At 47.2% G+C, this 23985-nt stretch overlaps 2 protein-coding genes and 1 non-coding gene across 7 annotated transcripts in view; all 3 read left to right on the top strand.

Moving 5' to 3' along the window:
* The window catches only part of DOCK3 (dedicator of cytokinesis 3), a 467343-nt gene extending 450200 nt beyond the window's left edge, over window positions 1–17143 (top strand). Inside the window, exons 48-53 of one of the 5 annotated variants that reach the window (XM_056129948.1) lie at window positions 912–1050; window positions 1558–1705; window positions 8190–8308; window positions 9306–9393; window positions 14232–14314; window positions 15111–17143. In XM_056129948.1, the coding sequence (XP_055985923.1) occupies window positions 912–1050; window positions 1558–1705; window positions 8190–8308; window positions 9306–9393; window positions 14232–14314; window positions 15111–15620 (1087 nt within the window). In that variant the 3' untranslated portion in view covers window positions 15621–17143. The remainder of the gene's footprint in view (window positions 1–911; window positions 1051–1557; window positions 1706–8189; window positions 8309–9305; window positions 9394–14231; window positions 14315–15110) is intronic. The other 4 variants (XM_056129950.1, XM_056129951.1, XM_056129949.1 and 1 more) reach the window with 4 other exon arrangements.
* Window positions 13066–13167, top strand: LOC130037941 (U6 spliceosomal RNA). Its single transcript, XR_008794525.1, has one exon. It is a non-coding gene; the product is annotated as a U6 spliceosomal RNA (small nuclear RNA).
* A 1974-nt stretch (window positions 17144–19117) lies between the features above and the next one.
* On the top strand, window positions 19118–22763 carry MANF (mesencephalic astrocyte derived neurotrophic factor). Its single transcript, XM_056129963.1, has 4 exons — window positions 19118–19276; window positions 19963–20090; window positions 21093–21234; window positions 22325–22763. The coding sequence occupies exons 1-4, from the start codon at window positions 19192–19194 to the stop codon at window positions 22507–22509; spliced, it is 540 nt and encodes a 179-aa protein (XP_055985938.1). The 5' UTR covers window positions 19118–19191; the 3' UTR covers window positions 22510–22763.
* Window positions 22764–23985: the final 1222 nt, after the last annotated feature.

A 23985-nucleotide genomic window follows, 5' to 3' on the forward strand; every position in this document is an offset into this window, starting at 1 on the left:
ATGATATGGATGTCAAGGTGTGATTGCTCTGAACTCAGGAGTCCTGATCTGCCTGGACGCAACTGAAGATACACAAAACCTCTAGGGCAAGAAGACTAGGCCATAGACAGAGTGTATGAGAGAAGACCCTCACTAGATTTGTTTTCAGTGTGAGCAGCAAGTCAGTACAGAGTAGACACTCAGTAAATGAAAAAGGAAGAAGGGGGGGGCTGAAGTGATAGTACAGTGGGTAGGGTGTTTGCCTTGCACGCAACCGACCTGGGTTCGATTCCCAGCATCCTATATGGTTCCCTGAGCACCACCAGAAGTAATTTCTGGGTGCATGATCCAGGAGTAATCCCTGTGCATCGCCGGGTATGACCCAAAAAGCAAAAAAAAAAAAGGGGAGGGGGGAGAAGGGAGGAAGGAAAGAGTGAAGAGAGGAACGGATATTATTAGCAGAAGCCAGCCTTTGGCTATAGTCATGGGAGAACACCAACAGGTTGTTTATAGCCAGCTATTTTGATAGTTTCCCATACTGAGAAGACACACCCCTAACCTAGGAACAGAACCCAGCAGGGAGTGGAAACTGACCGAAATTAAAAACCACATAGGAAGGATCCTGAGATCTTTGACCTGATTCAGTCTGTCTCATTCCCTTTAATTGAGAAATTGCTGGTATCATCATACTGAGGTGCTATAGCCATTTACCTCCAGGCAGAGACTATTTCTGTGGCCTTCCACTAGCCCTCCCAGACCAGGAGCCCCTGAGCAGCAGGGTGGGTTCCAGAAGTGCTTCAGGCTTCAAACAGGTATGAGTATTAGCTGTGGAACCCTCCAAATGGTGGTAGCTAAGGCTGAAGATAACTTTGACACCTGCTACTAGTCAGCTCTGTACCTGACTCCCCCCTTTTTCCCACACTTGTTTGCAGCCCCATGAACTTGATGGGCACAGGTCGCCACTCATCGTCCTCTCTCTCCTCACATGCATCTAGTGAAGCAGGAAACGTGGTAATGTTGGGTGACAGCTCCATGGGCGAGGCTGCTGAGGATCTGTACCACCACATGCAGGTACAAGAGCTGTCTGAGAGTGGCCAGGGCACCATATCTTGAGCGCTTACCTCTCTGATAGTTGGCCTGATTTTGAGTGTTGGCAACCCTGCCTAGTTCCCTGGTTCCTGAATTTAGAGTACCCAGAAATATTAAAAACTGTCTTCCCTACACAGTAGCCCATGTCACAGTTCTCATGTCTTATTACCCAAAAAGAAAACACAGCTCTGGATGGCTACTCATAGAGACCCGATAGGAAAGCTCTTCTACCAAATTGTCCTCCCCTATGGCATTCCCAATGGCTAAGTCCTACTTCCTCCAGAGTCACTGTCACAAGGGCCAAGCCAACAGCCCTGTTCCTTGGGTGGTGGGCAACCTTTACGCCAGACACTAGTCTGGATTTCTCCAGGGCACAGGACTTAGTATCAGATACCAATTCCGGGCACATCAGAACATAAAGCCAATCCTAGGCCAGTTGTAGAATCCAAGCATGAAACCTCTATCCTGCTGATTTTTCTTCCTTTGCAGCTCTCTTATCCCAACCCCAGGTACCAGGGCTCAGTCACCAACGTCTCTGTTCTGTCCTCGTCCCAGGCAAGCCCTTCTTCCTCCAGCTTGAGTTCCACTCACTCAGCACCATCCCAGATGATTACCTCTGCTCCTTCCAGTGCCCGAGGTAAGGATGGAAAGGTGCTATTTCAGAAAGAAAAGGAAAGGGCCTCTTGAGCCCCATTTGTCTTGATGTGGCTTTGTCTTTGAAAGTGGCTATGTCTGTGACAGAGAGGATTACTTAGGTAAAGAGATAGGCGGGTTGATAATCCTCTTCATATCTCTCTTCTCCTTTTCTCTCCTCTTTCCCTCACCTTTCCTCTATCTTTGCACTCCCTCTTCCCTCCTCTTTTTTTTCTTTTGAAATGTTTAAGTTAGAGTGAGTCTTATCGTGGGACCTGGAGCGATAGCACAGCAGGTAGGGCATTTGCCTTGCACACGGCTGACCCGGGTTCGATTCCCAGCATCCCATATGGTCCCCCAAGCATTGCCAGGAATAATTCCTGAGTGTACCCCGTGTGGTCCCCTGATCCCTTCCAGGAGTGATCCCTGAGAGCAGAAGCAGGAGTAAGCCCTGTGCATTGATGGCTGTGGCCCCAAAACCAAAAAATAAAATAATAACAACAACCAACATAATGTCTTTGCTCAGGAGAAATAGTTTTTTTTTTAAAAAGTATTTTATTTACTTTGTTGATGATTATCTGATTTCTTTTTCAGTTAAATATTGTTCTCTGGGCTGGAGCTATCTGGGCTGGAGCGATAGCATAGCGGTAGACCGTTTGCCTTGCACGCAGCCAACATGGCCGACTTGAGTTCGATTCCTCCGCCCCTCTCGGAGAGCCCGGCAAGCTACCGAGAGTATCTCGCCCGCACGGCAGAGCCTGGCAAGCTCCCCGTCACGTATTCAATATGCCAGACACAGTAACAACAAAGTCTCCAATGGAGACGTTACTGGGCCCGCTCAAGCAAATCGATGATCAACGGGAGGGCCTTTACTTTTACTTTTATTGTTCTCTAAGAGCAATATGGAATAATAGCAGAAGAGAGCAGTATGAATTTGTCCTCTAGTCACTGTAGCTTCCAGGTGTTTGAGGGATAGAGGCTCTTTGTTATAATAATTATAAAGACAAAGAGAAATTACACACATTTATGACAAGAACAATCATCAGGGAAAAATAGGTATCTTTTTTAAGGTATACCTCCCTGACCCACAGTTGGTATTATGGAGAGAGAAGGGGCAAAGTATTCATCTGTGGTATATACAAATATATATATATAGTAGAAGACTAATATCCATGGCCAGGGAAAACAGGGGTTAGGAGGACTGGTCAGTGGTTGGAACTAACCACAAGTGTGTGGGGGGCTGAGGGTAGGTAAGACAGAGAAAAGACCAGTATGACAATAATAGCTGGGAATGATCACACTGGACAAGATTTGAGGGCTAAAAGTAGGTAAAGGGATATTCTTTTTAACTTTTCAGTATTAATATTGCAAACCACAATGTCCAAAAGGAGAGAAAAAGAGATGGAGAGAGAAAAGCACCTGCCATAGAGACAGGCATGGGGTGGGGATGGGGTAGGAGGGTGATGGGAGGGAACCTGGGGACACTGATGCTGGGAAATACACACTGATGAAGGGATGGGTGTTGGAATACTGTATGACTGAAATCCAATCATGAACAGCTTTTTAAGGGTCTATCTCACAGTGATTCAATAAAAAGTTAAAATAAATTTTTTAAAAGTTTAAAAAAAACATAAAGAAAAAAGAAAAGAAAAGGGGCAAAGTAGGAAGGTTCAGTGGCTAACTAGAAAAATCCCTGGCTGACGACAGAAGGGGGATAAATGCTGTAACAGGCACAGCTACAGACTTTCACTTGAAGCATCCAGCCCAACTCCTCTTTTCCTCTGGGATAAGACAGGAGAAGAGCCTAAGGCCATCAAACTAATTCATGGTGCAACTGAAATCAGAGTACAAGTCTTTACTCTCACCAGCTCTTTTTCTATTTTACATTCCATTCCCTGCAGTTGCCTTCCTAACATGAACTGTGGCAGCCAAAAGTGGAAAGACATCATTTGAAAGAAGGCATTTCTGTGGCTAAAAGATGACTAATTAACTACCAATTAGGAATATGTTGAAGATTTTTAGATATGCGAAAACTGCAAAAAAAAATTTTTTTTAAAAAGCAGAGTGATTTATATTATAAAGCAAGCACACTGAGGGCCAAAAAGATTGCACAGGGGTTAAGGTACTTGTCCTGCATTCAGCCTACCCAGATTCCTTCGCCAGCACCACATATGGTCCCTGGAGCATTGCCAGGGGCCACTGATAAGCATAGAACTGTTAGTCTACTCTTAGCACTACCTGGTATGGTCCTAGCTCACCCCCATCCCCCAAAAAGGTACTCTGAACTATAACTTTAGTAGTGAAAAGAAAGGAAACAGAAAAGTTAGCCACATAAGCAGATGAATGGAGCTGTAGGGAACAGATTCTGTAATCTCTTGTATTTTTATTGTTTTCTTAGCTTGAACTCTAAGATATACTCAGCCATATCTAAGTCTTTATCTGCATATTCTTGCTAAAAGCAGACCTTTGAACCGTGGTTGTTGGTTTCAAAAATATATCTATAGGACAGCAAAGGATGGACATGGTAACTCAAATCTACCCTGACATTTCCCAGACACTTCTAGGCTCTTTCTAATCCTTAATGCCCTGAAAAGAACACAAGGTCAGGGACCACACAGGTCGGCCGTCCAGTCATGTCCTTCCCACTAACCATCTGATGTGACCACTCATGATGCCTTTTCGAAATGTTTAGGGAGGAATCTGTATGATTCGTACACTAGCAGAGTTGAATAGAGAAAAACTACTTTCTTTTTGGAACTAGTTCCTTCTTATTTCAGATGACTTGATTATCTATTACTGCATAAGAATCCAGTCTCTAAACTTAATTTTTTGAAATAATTGGAACAATTTCTTTACATTTCTCACTTTTCTGTAGTTTAACAGGGCACATTTGCATTGTCCTATGACTTCCAGTCAGATACCACCTGGAGTTAGAATCATCAAAAGATTCATTTAGGTTGAATATACAATATGAGACTCATGAGACGTCTAGTTGATAGTTACTGAAGCTCAGAGCTCTGGCAGAACTGTCAACCAGAGTCTCTACCTGTGACCTTTCTGTGTGGCCTGGGCTTCTCATAGCATGCTGCTGATTCTTCCTAAAGCAACCATCCCAAGAGAATCAGGCAGAATTGCAGGGCTTCTTACTACCCAGCCTTGGAAGTCTTTAGAATGTCGATCTACCACATTCTGCTGGCTATTCAAGGAACTACATCCAACCAGATTTCAGGCTGGGGGGATATAATTCTATTTCATGACATAATGTGTGGCATACACATCCTGGGAGGGAAGGCATTGGTGATTGTCATCTTTAGAAATGAGAAATCATAATAATCTAATTCCATCATACCATACAGAGAAACTGAAATTAATCCTTTCCTACTCAGCCCTATTCCCTTTCTGGAGTAGATAATACATATAACAAGTAAATGAAATTGGTCCAGAGCAGGGTATGGTACTAAGGACATAATCAAGAGAAAACAGAAAAGTCTATTTTAGGTTATGATGTCACGAAGGCCCATCGGGCAAAAAAAAAAAAAAAAGTGACCCCACATGTATATAACAAGCATAGTATTAGGATTTAAAAAGGAAGATTGATACTCACTGTCATGAAGAAGAGCAGTATTTTCAGACAAATGCAGTAGATGCAGTATGGGCATGGAAGGAAGGGAGTGGCTCACTCTACTGTTTAGGTCTGGTGTTAGAATAAAGAGAAGGCTTTTTTTTTTTTTTTGAGAATTATTCAGGAGAGTCCTCTGCACTGGAGTCACTTTCTTCATCTCCAGGGATGGCAGGAGAGAAGTGGCCTTCCTTACAGTACCCAGTAGGGGAAGGCAATGCTAACAAGGCATTTTAGGTGCTTCTTCTGGTGAGGCTAAGAAAATGACTTTCATTATTGATCATCTTCAAATAACTCAACCATGCTTGGATATAGCTTCCCTGGGGTTTACCAGAATTCAAGCTCAAGTAGTTCAGAAGATTTGTGGTCCTGAAGCCCTTGTGGTATATAAACGTTTTTATGAAAAGTATTTATAGCTCTCCCTTACCTTGGGATTGGCTGGCACTGAGAAGAAAGTGAGATGGTATAGTTGGAAAATTAGGTGATAGCAAGTCACTGTATAACATGGACACAAATACTCAGAAAATTCCTTTGACCTCTGGCTGCCATCCTCCCATTCTACCCACCCAAGATACATCAGGATATTGAATGTGAATATTGGTGATTGACCTCATGAGCCAGGCTGTGAGTGAGGTCAGGGATCATGGCCAGCCTACACAAGTCAATATTATACCATGTTCAACCATATACCAAGTATGGAATTTTAATCAGATAAGAGTTTGGTGTGAGTTGATGTAATAGGGTTTGTATCTTTTTCTGTACATACTAAGGGGAGGATAGCACTGTCCAGAGCTGTGGCCGGTAGGGCATAAGGAGCATTGAGTTTCTTACTGGAACGGATCATTGAGTTTCTTAGTTCTATCCTACTATAGAAGTTAATGGAATTAAAAGCACTTTTTCTTTTTTCTTTACACAGCCTTTATGTAAGGTAAGCTTCAGAACATAAATTCTAGAAGAAAACACTAAAATCAGGTTTTTTTTAAATGGTTGCAATCCAGAATTTTTTTTTAAATGTGGTTGTTTGGCCATACGATGCTCAGGGGTTATTCCTGGCTGTACACTCAGAAATTACTCCTGACAGTGCTAGGGGGACCATATGGAGTGCCAGAGATCGAACCCAGGTTGACTCTATACAAGGCAAATACCCATTATACTATTGCTCAGGCCCTGCTTTGGGGTGGGTGGGGGGAAGCCTTATCCTCTTACCAATGAAAGATTTTTTTTTTTTGCTTTTTGGGTCACACCTGGTGATGCACAGGAGTTACTCCTGCTTCATGCACTCAGGAATTACTCCTGGAGGTGCTCGGGGGACCATATGGGATGCTGGGAATTGAACCTAGGTCGGCTGCATGCAAGGCAAACGCCCTACCCGCTGTGCTATTGCTCCAGCCTCCAATGAAAGATATTTTTAAGATGGAGTCTTAACATCATCCCCGAAGTTTTACAAATAGCATCACTCACATCAATAATAGAGAAAGTTAAGTAAATGTCATTACTAGGAATTTTATAACTGATTTTTGTTACATAAATATTTAAAGCTTATCTTCTTGGACTAAAATGAGTACAAGAGAAAATTTTCAAGGATTCCTAAGGATATATTGTTGAAGATCCTTTCAGATGTGTTTTGGCAGGGCATATAAATGCACATTTAAATGAATGCCCCAAGATCCTGGGTCACCGGCACAGAGCCTCTAGAGTTGCAGAGACTGACAGAGCACATGGGCTGATTCTCAACCCTCGAGCTTCACTAGGAGAACATTACACAGAGGGGTTCAACAACTCGAACCAGCTAAAGGCTGCCAGTAGACAGCTAGGGGCAGTGGGGTTAAGGTAACCCACCACTATGAGGGATCCAGAAGACCCCATTAGTTTCTCATGGGTATTCTATTCTCTGGAACAGTGAAGGACACATATTTGGAGAGTCTTTCAGATTACCCATTTCCCAGGAACACTGCAAGTTATTCTACCTCGGCGGAAGGTTCAGTTTAGGATCACCAGCCTCTAGGTTCCTAAACCTGTCACTGTTGTCTGCATTGATAGAAACTGGGCCATATCCCATCTTACATGGTCTGACCTTTATGAAAGCCACTCAAGCCCGAGGAAATAACCACAGAGATTTTAGAGGAACATGAACCAAGTCAACTCAGGAGCCTCACTGAGAGCCCCACCACTCCCAGATAAGCTCTGTGGTCCCTTAAGACTGAGTCTCAGAGTAAGAAGCCCTGGAGAACCACCTGGGTGCAGAGGCCTGGCCCCAGATACCCTGACTACAGAGCTGTAGTGGGGAGGCCAAGAAGGCAGAGGCCAGGAACCCAGAGCTTGGAATCTGGGAGGAAGGACCCTCAGGGAATAGGTAGATGCGAGCCAGCTGAGAATAGGGCCAATGATACCTAGAGACGGTAAGTGTGTGAAGACACGTGTGTCAGATCAGAACTGTGCTATGTTCTGTGAGTGTCTCTGTTTCTGTGTGATGGCTCCATTACAAGCTGGCCTGTACCCATGCCTGAGACAAACCCTAGCATCCAAGCTACACCCATCTTCTGAGAGTGCTGGGTGCAGAAGGTCCCTAGGGGCCAGCTCCAGTTCTCAACTGTTCTTACATTCTGGATCTGAGCATGGTGGGGACTTTATCAGTGGACGGACATTGCCCCGGCCTGCAGTGTGTCTGTCTCAGCTGAGATGCTAAGTGAAGCTCCACTACCATCTAATCACCAGGCTCTGCTTCATTCCTTCTGTGCTTGCTGAGCTCATTCTCACCCCAACTACCAGGGGGAACCTATCCTGGTTCCCTGGCCCTAAATATGCTTGCCCACTGGGCCCTCCATCTGTGGCTTGTCATCTGTGCGTGATTGTTCTCACTTGGTTACAGGCTCTCCCTCTCTGCCAGATAAGTATCGCCACACCCGAGAAATGATGTTGCTGTTGCCCACACACCGAGACCGCCCAAGCAGCGCCATGTACCCAACAGCCATCCTGGAGAATGGACAGGTAATAGAGCTGTGTGCAGCAGAGCAGTGTGTTGGCCTCATTGCATTTTCTAAGCTTTCTATGTCATCCTATATGCCTGCCTTATTGTCATAAGATCCTCAGAAAGCTGCTGGGCTCCTGGATGGGGACTACAGTGAGTCTGGGGACCAGAAATCTGGACAGAGTGAAGCTCTGGTACAGTGGCAATGGGATTAGAACCACCATTGTGGTATGATTGTCTGTCCTTTTGGCTGGCCTCCTGCATTCATCTCCAGTGCAGCGGGTGCAATTGATTTTTTCCTGTGCCAAGAAGACAGAGGTGAGCATGGTTCCAGTTGACCTTCCTCCCTGTGTGTGTGAAGGACATCTTCATTGGGGTAAACTCTGCCTCTTAACCATGCACCTACAGCACTACTTGCTGGCACTTCTCTAAACCATTTGCTTTTCAAATACCCTACCTAGGAGACATGCACAAAAGCTATAGGGATTAATTTCTTCCTCTGTTCAGTCTGTGTTGCCCTTCTATGCAAATGACCTCCATGCAGCCACTGCCTAGTCCCAGAGTGCCATGATTTTCTCAGCACCACCTCCCTAGATAGACTGAGGATGGTGTGCTCCAGGATGCCCTTTCTCTAACCTCAGTGCTAACATGGGACTGTGGGGATCATCTCCAGAAAGTTAAGCCCCATTGCTCTTGTGTGAAAGGCAGTTCTAAGTCCTTTATGTTGATGGGATTCCTAGTAGTATCAGATACAGTCCGTAATCTCTGATGCCTTTGGCTGTGCAAAAGATAGCCTGGAGCCCAGCCATAGCCTGTAGGGTAGCACCTTAAACATTGGCAGCACTCACAGCCAAACACTGCTGAAATTCCCAGCACATCACAGGCACGGGATGTACCACTGTTTTGATTTCTCTCTGTCTTACCTTGGCATGTCCTGACTCCTGTAATTCATTACACTGTCCCTCGGGTATAACTAGTTGTTATTCCCCTCTTTGATGTTTTTTTTCCTTCCCTCAGATGCCAAATTTCCAGCGGGCTCTGTTCCAGCAAGTGGTTGGAACCTGCAAACCCTGCAGTGATCCCAATCTGTCTTTGGCTGAAAAAGGTATTGTTTCCCCACTCCAAGTGGCCTCTTCCTTGTCTATCCCAATCCTGAGCATCTAAATCTTTTCTGTGAGCACCACTGGCCAAAGCTAAGCCACACTTCAACATTTTAGGCCTGAATTTCAATTCAGAGTCCTGATGAATTCCTGAGCACTGTGTTTTATTCAAGCCTGGCTTGATGCTATGGTTTGGGTCCTGTTAGCTTGTCCTAACAGGGTCCTGATAGTTCTTCCTTCCCAGAATCCATAGAGGTTTCATAGAGATTCCACTCACTACCTTCCTCAAGACCACCTTTATGAAAACTCAGGCTACTGTGGACAAACTGTGGGCGACCACTCCCTTGGGTCCCACTAGTTCCAGAACTCAGGAGGCCTTGTGAGCCCTTTTGTTTCTTCCAGGGAATCTCTACTGGATATCAAAACAGCCTGTGACCAAGCAACCCAAAGAAGAATGGGGACAGAGGCGAGGGTGGGGGATACAGACAAGGGCAAGGGAAAAGTGAATTTTCCAGAGATGTCCCTCTCCAAAGGAAGCTTTGGGTACTCTGGAGAAGTCCACTTCCCCTAGCCATTCTGGCCAGCAGATGCTGGCAGGATTAATCCCATTGCAAGACTATCAAACAGAGGCTATTTAGTCATTGAGTTTTACCCTGTGTTCTACACCTGAAAGCTAATGGAACAACCGCGGTTGGATCTATTTGACCTGAGCTGAAGCTCTGGCATGGACACCAGAGTTAATTTTAATACACAGAATTATCTATATGAAGACTGTGCTAAGCTTACCTGTCCCAGATAACCTGACCCAAAGCAGCACCTCTGCCCCCTCAATCTTTTGATATTAAGGGCACACTCATTCCCCAGTAATATACCCTGATTCATCAGAACCTATTCTCCAGAGTTGTCATCGGGTTGAGATTGCACCTCCCTACCAAGTGCTTTAAACTTTCCTGACAGTGTATTGTTCCTCCCTTGCTGCTCACAGAGGACAGAGCTCCTTGTCCTCTTGAAGGAGGTCAAATACGATTACTTCCAGTGCCTGGTGGGCATTGGTGCCAAGCACTCAACCACACAGAACATGGACACTCTGGCTGAAGATGCCTTCTTGACTCAAGTCTGCACATTCCCAAACATGCTACTCAGCTGGACCCCTGCACTTGTGACCTTAAACAGAGCCATTTGATATTCAATAGCCAGAATTTGCAGTGACTTTCTTCACTAGAGATGGAATAATCTCAGAATTTAGCTAAGAGCACAAACAGGCTTAGAGCTCAGATTGCTGATGGTGGACGGCACAGAACCCTACACCCACTGGACAGAGAATTTCAGACCTCATACAGGCTGCAGCAAATATCTGGACACACTCCACACTCATCTCCAAGTCTGGAAAGAAAAGAGGTTTGTCTGAGAATAGAGATAGCCTAGAGTAAGCAAGTCTACACCACAGTCGCAATACTTGGTGGGCAGCAAATTTGTTATTTGCCTAGTGAGAATACATTGGTCAAAGTAATACATTCCCAACTCTTTACGTGGACCCCGCACAGCAAGGACTATACGTATCACCATTCTCTCATCATTAGGATCCTGAGTCCCAGGAGGACCCACTTCTCATATGTACGTAGGGATCTCTCTTTACCAGGAAGTGACACCCAGACCAAACAAGCAAGCCTGCCCTCAGCACTATGAACTGCACTAGGGATCACAGACCACTGTCAAACCATTCTTAACACAGAGAGAGAAAAATAATTGGGATATGGTGGGGATTACCTTTCTTCTTGGATGAATCATCCTGTCTTCTATTCCCCTCTAGCACTTGTGTTTAATAACAAAGGTTAACCAGCCTCATTATTCACCAACTCAGGTATGGGTGAACTTGATGTCTGTTTCAGTTGTAGCATAGGCAAGCACCCTTTTATAAACCATTGCTTGTCTATTTTCTCCCCCCCCCCCCCCCCATAATCTAACTGCCTACAAGTTCCTTTGGACCACATAAGTGGACTTTGGAAACCTGACAATTTTCTCAGGGCCTCCACATGTATATAAGATCTTGAACTGTCAGAAACCTTCTAAGGGAGCTACCCAGTCCTGTCTCCAAGCTGATTTCCCTCTGACTTACTGGCTTTTTCTGGAGACATAACTTTTGAAGGAGAAAGATCTTCAATGCTGAAGACTGGGAAGCTCATCCTGCATCTTAGAAGAGCCTGGGTAAGAAGGCCTATTGGGGCCAGAGCAATAGTACAGCAGGTAGGGTGTTTGCCTTGCATGTGGCCAATCTATGTTCGATTCCTGGCATCCCATATGGTCCCCCGAGCACTGCCAGAAACAATTCCTGGATGCAGAATCAGAAGTAACACTGAGCATCACTAGGTGTGACCCAAAAAGAAAAAAGCGGGGGGGGGGGGCTATTTTAGAGGGTGACTTGACCGCTGAGATGACTTGCTGGTGGAGTGCACTTGCTGTTCTTCAGATTCAGAATCCTTTCCTTCAGGTGACAACTCAGCCTGCCTACCCGATCATTTTCATTCCTTCCTTCTTGCTACCAACCATCAACCATCTCACAAGATTAAGCAATTCTGAGAAATTAGGCCATTTAGATAGCAGTCATACCCTGTGCTCGGCTACAAGCACATGCTCTTTCCAAGTAAATGGGGAGGAAGAGAATGAAAGTACACCTTTATTTCTGGATCACCACAAGGCCCAGCTTCTCACCTTACCCTCGTTGAAGACTAAACTCCAAATGAGATGCTTTCACAGTTCCAGTTAGACTCTGACATTCCCTGTGTAGTGCCTGCACCTGGAGGAACCCAAACCCCAGCCTCCTCAGACTCACTTTACCTATGTCTGCCCCAGAACAAAGCTTATGGTCAGGACTCTGTAAGAAGGGCTGATCTCTTGCTTCTGACAACCTAAAAGGGAGATTGTGCTTGCCTAGGGAGTATTTCTCAGGAAGATTTGACTTTTGACTCTCAGGAACCATGCATCCCATTGTTCCTACAGAATAGCACTTAGTGCCAGTTAGTCTCCACTTCTCCCCTCTTTCTTAGTCATTCGCTGTGACTGAGGACTCCTTCTTTCACATAGGGGATCACTCTGTTTCTGTGTCTAGGGCCAACTCTGCCCTGCCTCCATGGCATTGGTGTCAAGATCTGGGCCTGTCTAGGTGCCCAAAAGTACCTAGTCCCTCCGCAGATCTTCCTCATCTCAGAAAGCAGTAGATTCAGCTAGACATTGGCCACACGTGAGCTTTATGCTCTTTAATTCAGCTGAAATAGTAAATATGAATGCTTGCATAGAAAAACCCTGGGCATCCTACACCAGCCAGTAGGCACAAAAGCAAATAGACAAAGCTCGGGCCAATGTGGGGGACCAGCTTTTGCGTCTTCCCTGGCCATGCATCAGCTCTCAGAGATAATTGAAAAGCTCCTTGCTTTTCCCACCAGGCTGTCAGTAAAGTAATCCTGACTCTTTGATAAGAAACTCTGTGACCAGAATGATAGTACAAGTGGGTAGGGCACTTGCTTTTAATGTAGCCCACCCAAGTTCAATCCCCAGTATTTCATATCATCCCCCAAGCACCTCCAGGAATAATTCATGAGTGCAGAGCCAGGAGTAACCCCTGGACACCACCAGGTATGCCCCCCTGCCCCCAAAAGAAATAAAAGGGTGGTGGGAGGAGTGTGCTTGCTTCAGCAGCACATATATGGAAATGAGAACAATACAGAGATTAGCGTGGTCCCTGCACAAAGATTACACAAATTCATGAAGCATTCCTTATTTAAGAAAAACTCTTTGCCCCGCTCACTCTCTCTCACTGTCCCCCACCCTCGCTTTCCCCCTCTCCTTCAGCACACCACTCACGCTCTGTTGTTTCACCAGCTTGTTCCTTTCTTCTCTTCTCCCTTTCTTTGTTATCTTTTCCTCCTGGCAAATCCTGGAGGCTACAAGTTCCTCCTTGCTGCATTGATCCTCAGCTTGCCTCATCCTGAGAGCACTCCAGTTATCAACTCACTCTGCTGTCAATCCTTTTAAGTGGCTTCAGCCAATTAAGCCACACTTCTCTCTGGGCTGGTGTTTTGTTTGGCCATCATTCCCAGGTGCTGGCATATTGCTCCCTATTGCTGGGGAAGTCATGAATTGTAAGACAGGCTTCTCCCAGAGTAGGCTCAGGAAGTAAACCCCTTCTTGCTGCCTCTACCCTTCAATGGTACCAGAAGCCTGCAGCAGCTGGAAACTGCATAGCAGAACCCCAGAGGCCAGCCCTACCTGTCCAGGCTCCTTCCCCAGTGCCTCACCAAAGCCTTCTGCATGGTAAGACCTCTTACAGGTCCCCCAGTTAGTCCTTGACCTCAGACTCTGATCAGGGGCAAAAGCTAGGCTAGGCTAAGATGAGCTATTCTTCAGATGGACTCAGCCAAGGATAAACCATCGGACCACAGGAAGGACCCTCCTGGGCTATGGAGTCAGTGATATTTCTAAGTACAGCAGACATACTCAGTGAGGCCTTCCCAACCAGCGAGGCTGAAGACAATGAAACTGACCCTGCTGACCCTATCATCACTATCCTGTTACTGCCTAGCAGAGCACCGGAGTTACTGCTGCCTGCGGCCTGCTTTCCCAAGAGCTCGGATGTACATAGCCTTCTTGACTTGCTGTGTGGAATGGGTATCTTCTACTCCAGCAGCCTGTGTTCTGGAACACTACAGCAAGAAGTGGCTTTTCTATGCCTTGAAAGCTGAGGGGTCCCCAAGACTCCTCCCACGTCTTCTCAGTTGGCCCAGCAAGATGTGTGGCATGCAGCCCAAGAAAGGCCCCGGTTGAGACTCTGGTTCTGTTCCCTTTGCAGGTCATTACTCCCTACACTTTGATGCCTTCCACCACCCCCTGGGTGACAACCCCCCGGCCCTCCCTGCCCGGACCCTACGTAAGGTAATGTACTGAAGCACTGAGCTGTGAGGTGAATCATCTCATCTGCTCTAGAATCACCCCTAGTGCCTACATAAAGAGCCCAAGCTTTCTCGCTATCCCAAGAGCCCAACCTGACAAAAATTGGCTGACAGCAGCAGATGGCCAAAACATGTCCTATAACAAACGTGGTGGGGGCAGGGAGATTAGAGGGGCCTGGATACAGCAACACAGGGTATGCAGAAAAAAGTGGGCAGTAAGTTAGAAGTGAGGGTACTCTTTGCCAACAACATCACAAGGTCCCAACACACCACTGTTAATGAGGTGTAAACACCTGTGCTGGATCATAGAGCACTTGAGAGTCCAGTCAAAGCAAGAAGCATCAGGCGTCAAAGCTTTGTGAAAAACCCATTGATTCCATTTTTCTGCAAACTAGAAACTAGAAATCACAGATTTAGGAGCAGAATGCATTTATATAGCCCATGTCTGTTCCCCATATGACCACAACCCATCTATCCGTTCCCCAGAGCCACAGCCACTAGCCTGAATAAAACCTGGCCTCCGCAGGGCACAGATGCCCAGCAGAACAAGGAATGGCAATTTTTTTGGCCCAGAGGAATGTCGGTGACTCTGGGGTTCCATTGGCTTGCTGAGGGCGGGGGGGGGGGGGGGCAGGTTGCTAAATAAACAAAAAACTTGCTGTTGATGAATTATTTTAAAGGTCATAATAAGCAGACTCTCAGTCTTCTCTTCGGATGGTGGGCCAGTTAGCCTTTCTGGAGAGAGGAAGGCTAACATGACCACCACCTTTGTTTTGCAGTCTCCTCTTCACCCTATCCCAGCTTCCCCCACGAGCCCCCAGTCAGGCCTGGATGGCAGTAACTCTACACTGTCCGGCAGTGCCAGCAGCGGCGTGTCTTCCTTGAGTGAGAGTAACTTTGGGCACTCCTCAGAAGCCCCACCTCGCACCGATACCATGGACTCCATGCCAAGCCAGGCCTGGAATGCTGATGAGGATCTTGAGCCACCCTACCTCCCTGTCCACTACAGTCTCTCTGAGTCTGCCGTCCTGGATTCCATCAAGGCCCAACCATGCCGAAGCCACTCGGCCCCAGGATGTGTCATCCCTCAGGACCCGCTGGACCCACCTGCGCTGCCACCCAAGCCCTACCACCCCCGCCTGCCAGTCCTGGAGCACGATGAGGGTGTGCTGCTGCGTGAGGAGGCTGATAGGCCTCGGGGTCTGCACCGCAAGGCCTCGCTGCCTCCTGGTAGTATCAAGGAGGAGCAGGCTCGCATGGCCTGGGAGCATGGCCGAGGGGAACAGTGAGGGACAGAGAGGCAGCTAAGACAGTAAGCAGCTTCCCCCAGCACTCCAGGTCTGAAAACCAAGTTCCACACCCCTACCCAGGGAACCAGAGAGGCCTGGCACTCAGGAGAGAACCATCCCAGTCTATGTTCTACTGCCGTGAACTCGTGTTGCCATATAGAGGCTGCAGCAGCATGAAGGCTTGTAGCTTCTCTTTTTATTTCATTTTCTACATTTCACTTCTGAGTATTTCTTTTCTTTGTGCAGTAGATGCTTTCTTCCTCCTGCAGTTCCAGGCACATGGAACTGGAGCTATATGGAGATATTGCACAGACAGAATTGCTTTGCAGCTTAGCAGGGCCAGGCGATAGGAGCTCAGGTCCTCCCTCCAGGGTAAAGATGCACAGAAGAATGGGAATTGCACTAAGGACCTCTTCCTTTACTGTGTGAACAGAAGAGCTCATGGTTGTTATTCAGGGATTGCAAGAACGTGGACTACATGTCACAGGTGGACAAGGGGACTACAAGCTGTTTTGCACAAATGCTTGCCCACCTGTTCACTCTTCCATTCAGGAATGTGCGAACAAAGGGCTGGTTAAGCCAACCTGCCGTGCAGGCATGTGACCTGGTGTCAGTGTATATCCAGGGCACAGAGGCTTCTGTGGGCCAGCCCTGCCTCCTACTCTACCTTGGATTTTTCTCCATCACTTTTATTTCTAACCACTTGCTTCCTTCAGCATTTTTTATATGCCTCATGCCCAGCAGAGCCCACTTAGATCCATAGAAGTTATCTCTACCATCTAATGTTAGGGGAATGTGGAGCCAGGATGGCCCAGCTACTTCCTCCTTAGGTCCTGGGAGGATATGAGGTGAGTGAAGCATGGTCATAGTAATGATGCTGGGGTTTGGCAGGGACCGAAAATCCTGAGCTAAATCAGAGGTGGCCAGAATGCCGGTCATCCAGCTCCCAAATCAGGGATTTTCAGCACTACCTCCTAGCAGAGGGTTTGGCTGCCCAGCCAGGCTTCCAAACCTTGAGGATGTGGTCAGGCTCAGCAAGCTAAAGACAAGGGAGAGAGCGCCTCCTTTTGGAAGCAGAGTGTTAAATAAGTGGAATTACCCTCTCTCAAGAGAGCAAGAAAATGCAGGGCTCCACTGCAGGCCCACCGGGACTACCACTCAGGGTTCAGGCAGGCAGGAGGACACTCTCCAGCCTCCTGTTAGGTAAAGCAGTCTGTTAGGCAACGTGCAGTGGTCTTTATAGGAAATTTTGATCAGGGCACTGATTTTCCTCTTGGTTCATTATTGGGGTGGAGCGAGTTGAGTAGAAGTGGCAATAGTATTACACCAGGGTGCTTCTAAGTTACTTTAAAAGAAAAACAAAATCTAGAAAAGTATTTTTTTCTTTCTTGTTGAATTAGTGTGCTCTCCCCTAGTTCCTGCATGGCCAGCACCCCACCTCATCCCTTCCCCAGAGACCCTCTTTCCAAATGGTATTTCTGTCTTGTGAGCAGATGCCAGCTTATTAATAGGAATGCCACTGAGTGAACATCAGGAAAAATAGATAGCTACATTACATTCAGGAGAGCTGGGTTTTCTTTCTTTTTTTTTTCCCCCCCACCAGTGAGGGTCCTTTCTAATGCTGTGAGGATGACTCCAGGCAGAGTTGGGTCAGTGCTGGCAGCACCCCAGCCCCCAACCCCCCTTACTTAGAGGCAGGCTTGGACCATCGGGTGTTGGAGGTGTTTGAGGGTTATGGCTAGCTTTGTATGTTACATGGGAAGGCATCTTTATATTTTAGTGCACTTTTGAATCTCCATTCCCAGACAAGGCAGTCATCACATAAAAATGTCTACCTTCTTCACATGGTAGCATATGGAGGGGACTGTGAGTTTATCTGGCCTTGTTTCATGCAAGGTGACACTTTGTTTTCCCTTCATTTTTCCTAACTGGGTGAAAAGGACATATTGGACATGTTCTAAAACCCCTTTTATTGGAGAATCGGCCAATCTGAGGGGCAGTAGGAGGCCAGAGATAAGAATCCTCTGAAGATTGTGAAATAATGATTTTCATTCTTTCAAACTTCTTTGTAAATATCTATTTGAATGCTGTGTATTTGTACAGGAATTTGAGCAAAAAAAATGTATAGAGTGTGATGTCCAATTGGTATTCAGCCCTATATAAATGTGTTTTTAACCTCTGGCATTCTGTGCTTATTTAAAATAAGAAAACTTCTAACCATCTTTTGTGTGTATTTATGTTTTTAAAAAAGGTGATTTTAAATTGATCTTACCTGTGCCAGAAAGCAAAGTTGAAAGAAAAAAATTTGTACCAAGAGGTATTTTACTGTATATATTGTGGTAGCATGTTCTAAACCCAACAAGTAATGTGAATTTTAGATGTAAATATCTGCCACTTGATTTTCCCCTTACCCCACCCCCTTGACTGCTGTGATGTGAATTAAAGATGAATACCAGATACCGACCCATTCAATTCACTGGCGGGACCGGCGCGGGCACCCTCCCCAACGGGGCGCTGTGCCCAAGCTCGTTGAGGTCCCCAGGAAATCTTTCTGCCCCGAGCGAGCATAGCGCCGCAGAGCCCGTCGGTCCCCCGAAGCCCTGGCAGGAGGAAACGCCGCGCCGTGCCCTGACTCGAGGGTCACTTTTCTTGGGAGGCGCCCAGGGCGCTGAGTTGGGAAGCAGGCGGGGGACGGGGCCAGCCACCTCGGCCGGGTTTCCGAAGTTGCTGGTGAGACACAGGGCAACGCTGCCACGACTCGGGCACAAACTACCTAACCTCCACCTGCCACCGTGATGCCGTAAAACTGATCCCCCCAAATCCAGGGCACCCAGATCCTGGCCGCGCTCCTCGCATCCAGCCCGGGCTGCGTCTACACAGCGGGTCGCCCGTGACCGGAGGGGTCCCACACCTGGGGGACAAGCAGGCGGGCATCCCTGCAGAGGGGTAGGCTCGGACGCGGTCGGCCGGGCTCGTGGCGGTTCCCCGAAGACTGGCCCCAGCAGTCTGGTGGGGTTCTTGACACTTCTAAACGGGTCAAAGCGGGAGGCTCTCCAGAGCCCTGGCAGTCCCGTTCGCTCGCGGTAGACCCCAGCACCTCTGACCTACTCCACAAATTAGGGGCCTTGGCGAAGTTCACAGAGCTTTCCGGGCGGCGTGTGGCCCAGGGCAAGCGGGGCGCCGAACAACTCGGCGGGCGCGGGGTACAAGCCGAGGCTCACTTCAACCCCCGGCGCGCGACCCCGGCCAAACCCGTTGCCCCTACCCAAGATGGCCTCCTTTGCCGCTTCCTCCGCCTCCGCAGCCGCTTCCTGCAGATCGCCCAGGCTCAATCAGCTGCCGACAACTGTCTAGGGCCGTGGGCGGGCAACATCACCAGCCAATAGGAATGGGCAGCGTGGAGCCGCCCGTCTGGGCTCCGAGGAGCGTGGACCAATGAATGTGAGGTGAATGGGTGGGCTCTGGGGCCTCCCGCCAATGGGAAGCTACGGCGCGCAGCCGAGATCTGGAGGCAGAGCGAGTCGGCAGGCGCGGTTCAGTCGGGCGGCGGCGGCGGCGGAGGAGGAGGAGGATGTTGGCTACGCACGGGCTAGCGGTGGCGCTGGCTCTGAGCGTGCTGCCGGGCAGCCGGGCGCTTCGGCCAGGCGACTGCGAAGGTGCGGCGGGGCTGGGGGCCGGGTGTGGAGGCCGGCCTGGCGGGGGCGCTGAAGCCGACCTAAACACGGAGTGTCGGAGAGACTCGGATTGGAGCGGGTGGGGGCGGCGGCGGACCGGAGGAGGGGCAGGTGCCGGGCCATGAAAACATTGGTCCAAGGGGACAACGTCGGAACTGAAAGGCGCTGAAAACTTGGCCGAAAACTGAGACAACGTCGGAGATTTGAGTCCTCTCCCCCTTTTAATCAGTCTCTAGAGTGGCCCTGTCCTGTTTCGGGACGGGACGGCCTTGGGCACCGCGCCCGGTCTGGTAGGGTTTTCGAAGCCACACCCCAGGGTCTGATGTTGTATTTGCAAAAGAGCGGCATTTTTGTCGTTTTTCTCCTCGGTCTCCAGTTTGACCGTTTCTGAGGTCACAGAGAGTCTATCTCAAGGACACGTGTTCATTTTCGTCTTAAACTTTATAGAAAGAGCAGGGACCAGCCGTGTTGTGGGTCATTGGGTGATGTTTGTTCCTGCATGTCCGGGTGTAAGAGGGGACACCAGCATCTTGGAGTACTGTCTGCCTGAGAAAAATGGGTGATGGAGAAACTCACCTCTTCGTGTCTGTTAAAATTGCTAGTGGAGTGCCTTGGTGGATTGGATGCAACTTGATTTGCTGAGCATGTCCCTTCCTTCTTTTTTTCAGTTTGCATTTCTTATCTGGGAAGATTTTACCAGGACCTCAAAGATAGAGATGTCACATTCTCACCAGCCTCAATTGAAAAAGAGCTAATAAAATTCTGCCGAGATGCAAGAAGCAAAGAGAATCGGTTGGTGAGTAAGTAGCCAGTGACCCTGCCCACTTGTCTCTATTCAGCAGGCCAGCTGTTCTGTGAACTATGCGGGACCGAATCCCTGCAGTTGGGATTGTCTTTTATACTAACAAGACTTGATAAAACACCTGCTGTATGCTGGGAACTGGAAATACTAGAGGAAATAAATAATAATTGGACAAAAATGTGTTGGCATGAAGAAAAGGGACTACAAAGATTGTTGATTCAGACAGCAACCAATCTATGTGCTTGGAGAAAAGCTCCCCAAGCAGAGGGAACTACTAGTGTTAGTCCACAGCAGCTAGAAAGAGCTCAGTATGTGTGAGGCCGAAAAGATAATTGTGTAGAAAAGGTGGTAGAGCCAATTTAAGGACAAGAGCCCTATTGAATCAATAGTTTTGTAACTTAGTTTTCCTTGCAGTTTCTAGCTTGTATCTCTGCTTAAAGGTTTGAACTTAATCAGCTAAATCAATGGCTGAATAAATAGCAGTACTCTTTTTTTTTTTTTTAAAAAAAAAAGGTTTGAACTTAGGGCTAGAGAGATAGCTCAACAAGCTGGAGCATAGGCTTTTCAGGTAGGGTACATGAACTTGGCACCAAATATCGCCAGGAGTAACCCCCGAGCACCCCTGAGTGTGACCCAAAAACCATAACAGATAAATGAAGGTACAAACCTTGACCCAAAGTGCTGGAGCACACACAGGCTTTAAATGCAGGAATCTTGGGTGTTTGCTCTCTAGTACTAAGTGATCCCGAGCACTGCCAGGTGTGATCCAAAACAAAAAAAGAAAGATGAACTCTGCTGACCTTTAGTCAGTTCTGGAACCAAGCATATATTCAGAGCAAAGGGTTTATAATGACCGGATCTATAATTGCCTATAAAGGCAGCACATGAAAAAATAAGACCCCGGAGAGAGGAGTGATGGTTTGAGATATTTATATAATTTGGGGGAAAGTCTCTTGAGTGGCATCTCCTGATGGCCATTTTCCTTTCTTGTTGCAGTGCTACTACATTGGGGCCACAGATGATGCTGCCACAAAGATCATCAATGAAGTGTCTAAGCCCCTGTCACATCACATTCCTGTGGAGAAAATCTGTGAGAAGCTCAAGAAGAAAGACAGCCAGATTTGTGAGCTAAAGTATGGTGAGTGTGGCCAGACCTTACTAAACAAGCACTGTGCACCCTCTGGATTTAGACCTTAAATTTATTTTCTAGCTGGGAGAGTCGGGTGGTCGATGAGCCATTGTGATATGTTTAGTAATATTTTGAGTGTGGTCTGTGGCTCAGTGTGTGTGTGAGAGGGGTGGGGTGGGGAGATGGTTGCAGATGAGGTCAGTTATAGGATGGCTGTTAATCCAGCAACAGCTAATGTAATAGAAGTGCATTTCAGAGGAAATAGGCAGTGCAAAGATAGCCAGAAGGAAAGAAAGTCAGGGTTGGATCACAGAGCACTTAACAAGTTAATAAAGGTTGGGAGCATTTGTTTTTGAGCAGAGAAGGGATGTGGTCTGCTTGGGTATATCAGTCTTTTTCTGGCTGCAGTTTTGGAAGGCCTAGCACTCAATAATATAAAGTGTTCAAAGAGTCAGGTCCCTGAGTCATGGGCACCACAGCATCTCTTGCTGAATAGGACTCTGGTGGAAAGCACAGTACAAGTTTTCCTAGAGTTAGGACCAGAAGTAGTTGGTTTCTTTTGTAAGACGTGAACACCATGTGTTGTGCCTTGAGGTTCCAGGACCTTTGCCCACTTGTATCAGGGATGCCTGGTCTTCTATGGGTGGTACTGGGACAAGTGCAGTGGGTCCCTGTGGTCACAAAGTGGTCATGGAGATTAAGTTTCCAATTCAAGGACCTGGCTAGGGCCTGTGTTTGGAAATTGGGAGGTAAGTCTGTTCTGCCGCTACAGTGACTTTAATATGCATTTGGGGGAATGGGAGCCCCCACTCCTTACATAACAAGACTGTGTGATCTCCATCTGTCCTGGTAATCTGCATATCTGAGATGTACTGTTATGAGGGAAACCTTCCTGATAAAGAGGCCCTAGATCCTTTCCCCCTCTTAGGGACAGAGGCCACTGACATGCCTGCATGTATCTGGAAATGTCTCTCCCCTACCACCAAGAGGTGCCTGTTTTAAGGAATGGTTTGGCTATGCAGGGATGACCTGCCATGGGAATGTTGGGAGTCTGTGACCACTCCTTCCAGCTGGCTACTCTCCCTGCTCTCTTCTCTAGACAAGCAAATTGACCTGAGCACAGTGGATCTGAAGAAGCTTCGAGTTAAAGAGCTAAAGAAGATCCTGGACGACTGGGGGGAATCGTGTAAAGGCTGTGCGGAAAAGTCTGACTTCATTCGGAAGATTAATGAACTGATGCCTAAATATGCCCCCAAGGCAGCCAGTTCACGGACTGATTTGTAATCTGCCTGATTGCTGCTGCACCTGAGGGGAGGGGGACAAAAAACAATTCGTCTGTATCTTTCCCAAAACAGCCTTTTGTAATTTATTTTTTAGGCAGGCTCCTGACGGTGTCAGGTGTGAAGCCTGGAGCTTTCTTGATGCTGGCTCTCCAGAGCCCCTTTGGGGGTGTTCGCTCTATTCTGTTGCTGGTTTACTCTAGGACTTCAAAGTGTGTCTGGGATTTTTTTATTAAAGGAAGAAAATTTCTAGCTGTCCATGGTAGGATTTTACTTCTAATGAAGACTCCCCCCAGTTTGTGCTTCCAATTTACAAAGAGATGTCAGATATATTCTTTTTTGTTCCTCAACAACCAGTGTTGGAAATACAGGACAAAGGGGCTGAGCATGATGAGGGACTAGAGGGCAACCAGGGAAAAGATGGGGTTAGATCCCTGCCTTCAGTGACTACGCAGGTGGAAAGGGCTACAGTAGATCTCTGCTAGGAGAACAGAGGTTATGACTAGTGTGGTTTTCAGTGATGTGACTTAAGTGACTTGACTTTGTTTAATACAGTCCTATTTCTAATGATACTCTTGGCCTTGCTACCTCCACCAAATATTGACCAATTCTAGCCATCTACTTGCTTATCTGATTTTAGTCTAGCGTCAGTCCCAAATCTCTGATACCTCTTCCAGTTTTTGCAAAATCTGTAGGATTTGACTTTACAAAGAGGCAGTAAAAGATTGCCGTTGTTCAAGACATATATGCCAGTTGAGGTCTCATGGATTTGTCCCCAAGATGTCCACAGAGTCTTATTTTTCAGCTGTTGCCTGTGAGATTGTACTTAACCGCATGAGCTGTAGCTCTATGGATGCTCTTTGACCTACAGATGCTGCCTGATGAAAGGACTAAATTTTGCTGTCCAAGGAATTGGTGAAACCTCACTTCACATCATTTGTGCAACTCCTAAATCCAGTGTCTGTAAAGGGCATTAGATCCAGTGTGGCAGTCCTACATTTTGTTCCTCTTCAAGACCAAGAAATAAGAAGGTTGAGCTATTTCTCAGGTTATGATTTTCCTCTTTGCTAGATGGACTTGTTAAGATCTGACAAGCAGTATCCTGAACATCTGAAAGGTGCTGGGAAAATCCACTGCTGAAGCCAGATTCTTCTAAGATGAAAGTTTCTGAGCTTACCACCCTAGCTCTATGTTCCTGTGTTCTCCAGGCCACATTGCACTTGGGAACAAAGAAAGAATGCTGACTATTCTAGAGTGAACCACTAGGGTTATCTATGAAAGAGTTAATGTCCTTTCAGGACGCTGACTTCAGGAGGTCGTGCAGCGTTAAAGGTGGTTCTTCAAGACCTACCCCTGCAGCTCCAGGCATTTTCTGTTTGGGGAAGAGCTGCATCAGTGGCTGAAGCTGGGTGATGGCTCAAGCAGCCCTTGGGGAATTAAAGGTTTCCCCATGAACATGGGTACCTGACCATGATCCCCT

The sequence above is a fragment of the Sorex fumeus genome, unplaced genomic scaffold (assembly GCF_029834395.1).
Source record: "Sorex fumeus unplaced genomic scaffold, SorFum_2.1 ptg000072l, whole genome shotgun sequence".
NCBI classification, from domain to species: domain Eukaryota; kingdom Metazoa; phylum Chordata; class Mammalia; order Eulipotyphla; family Soricidae; genus Sorex; species Sorex fumeus.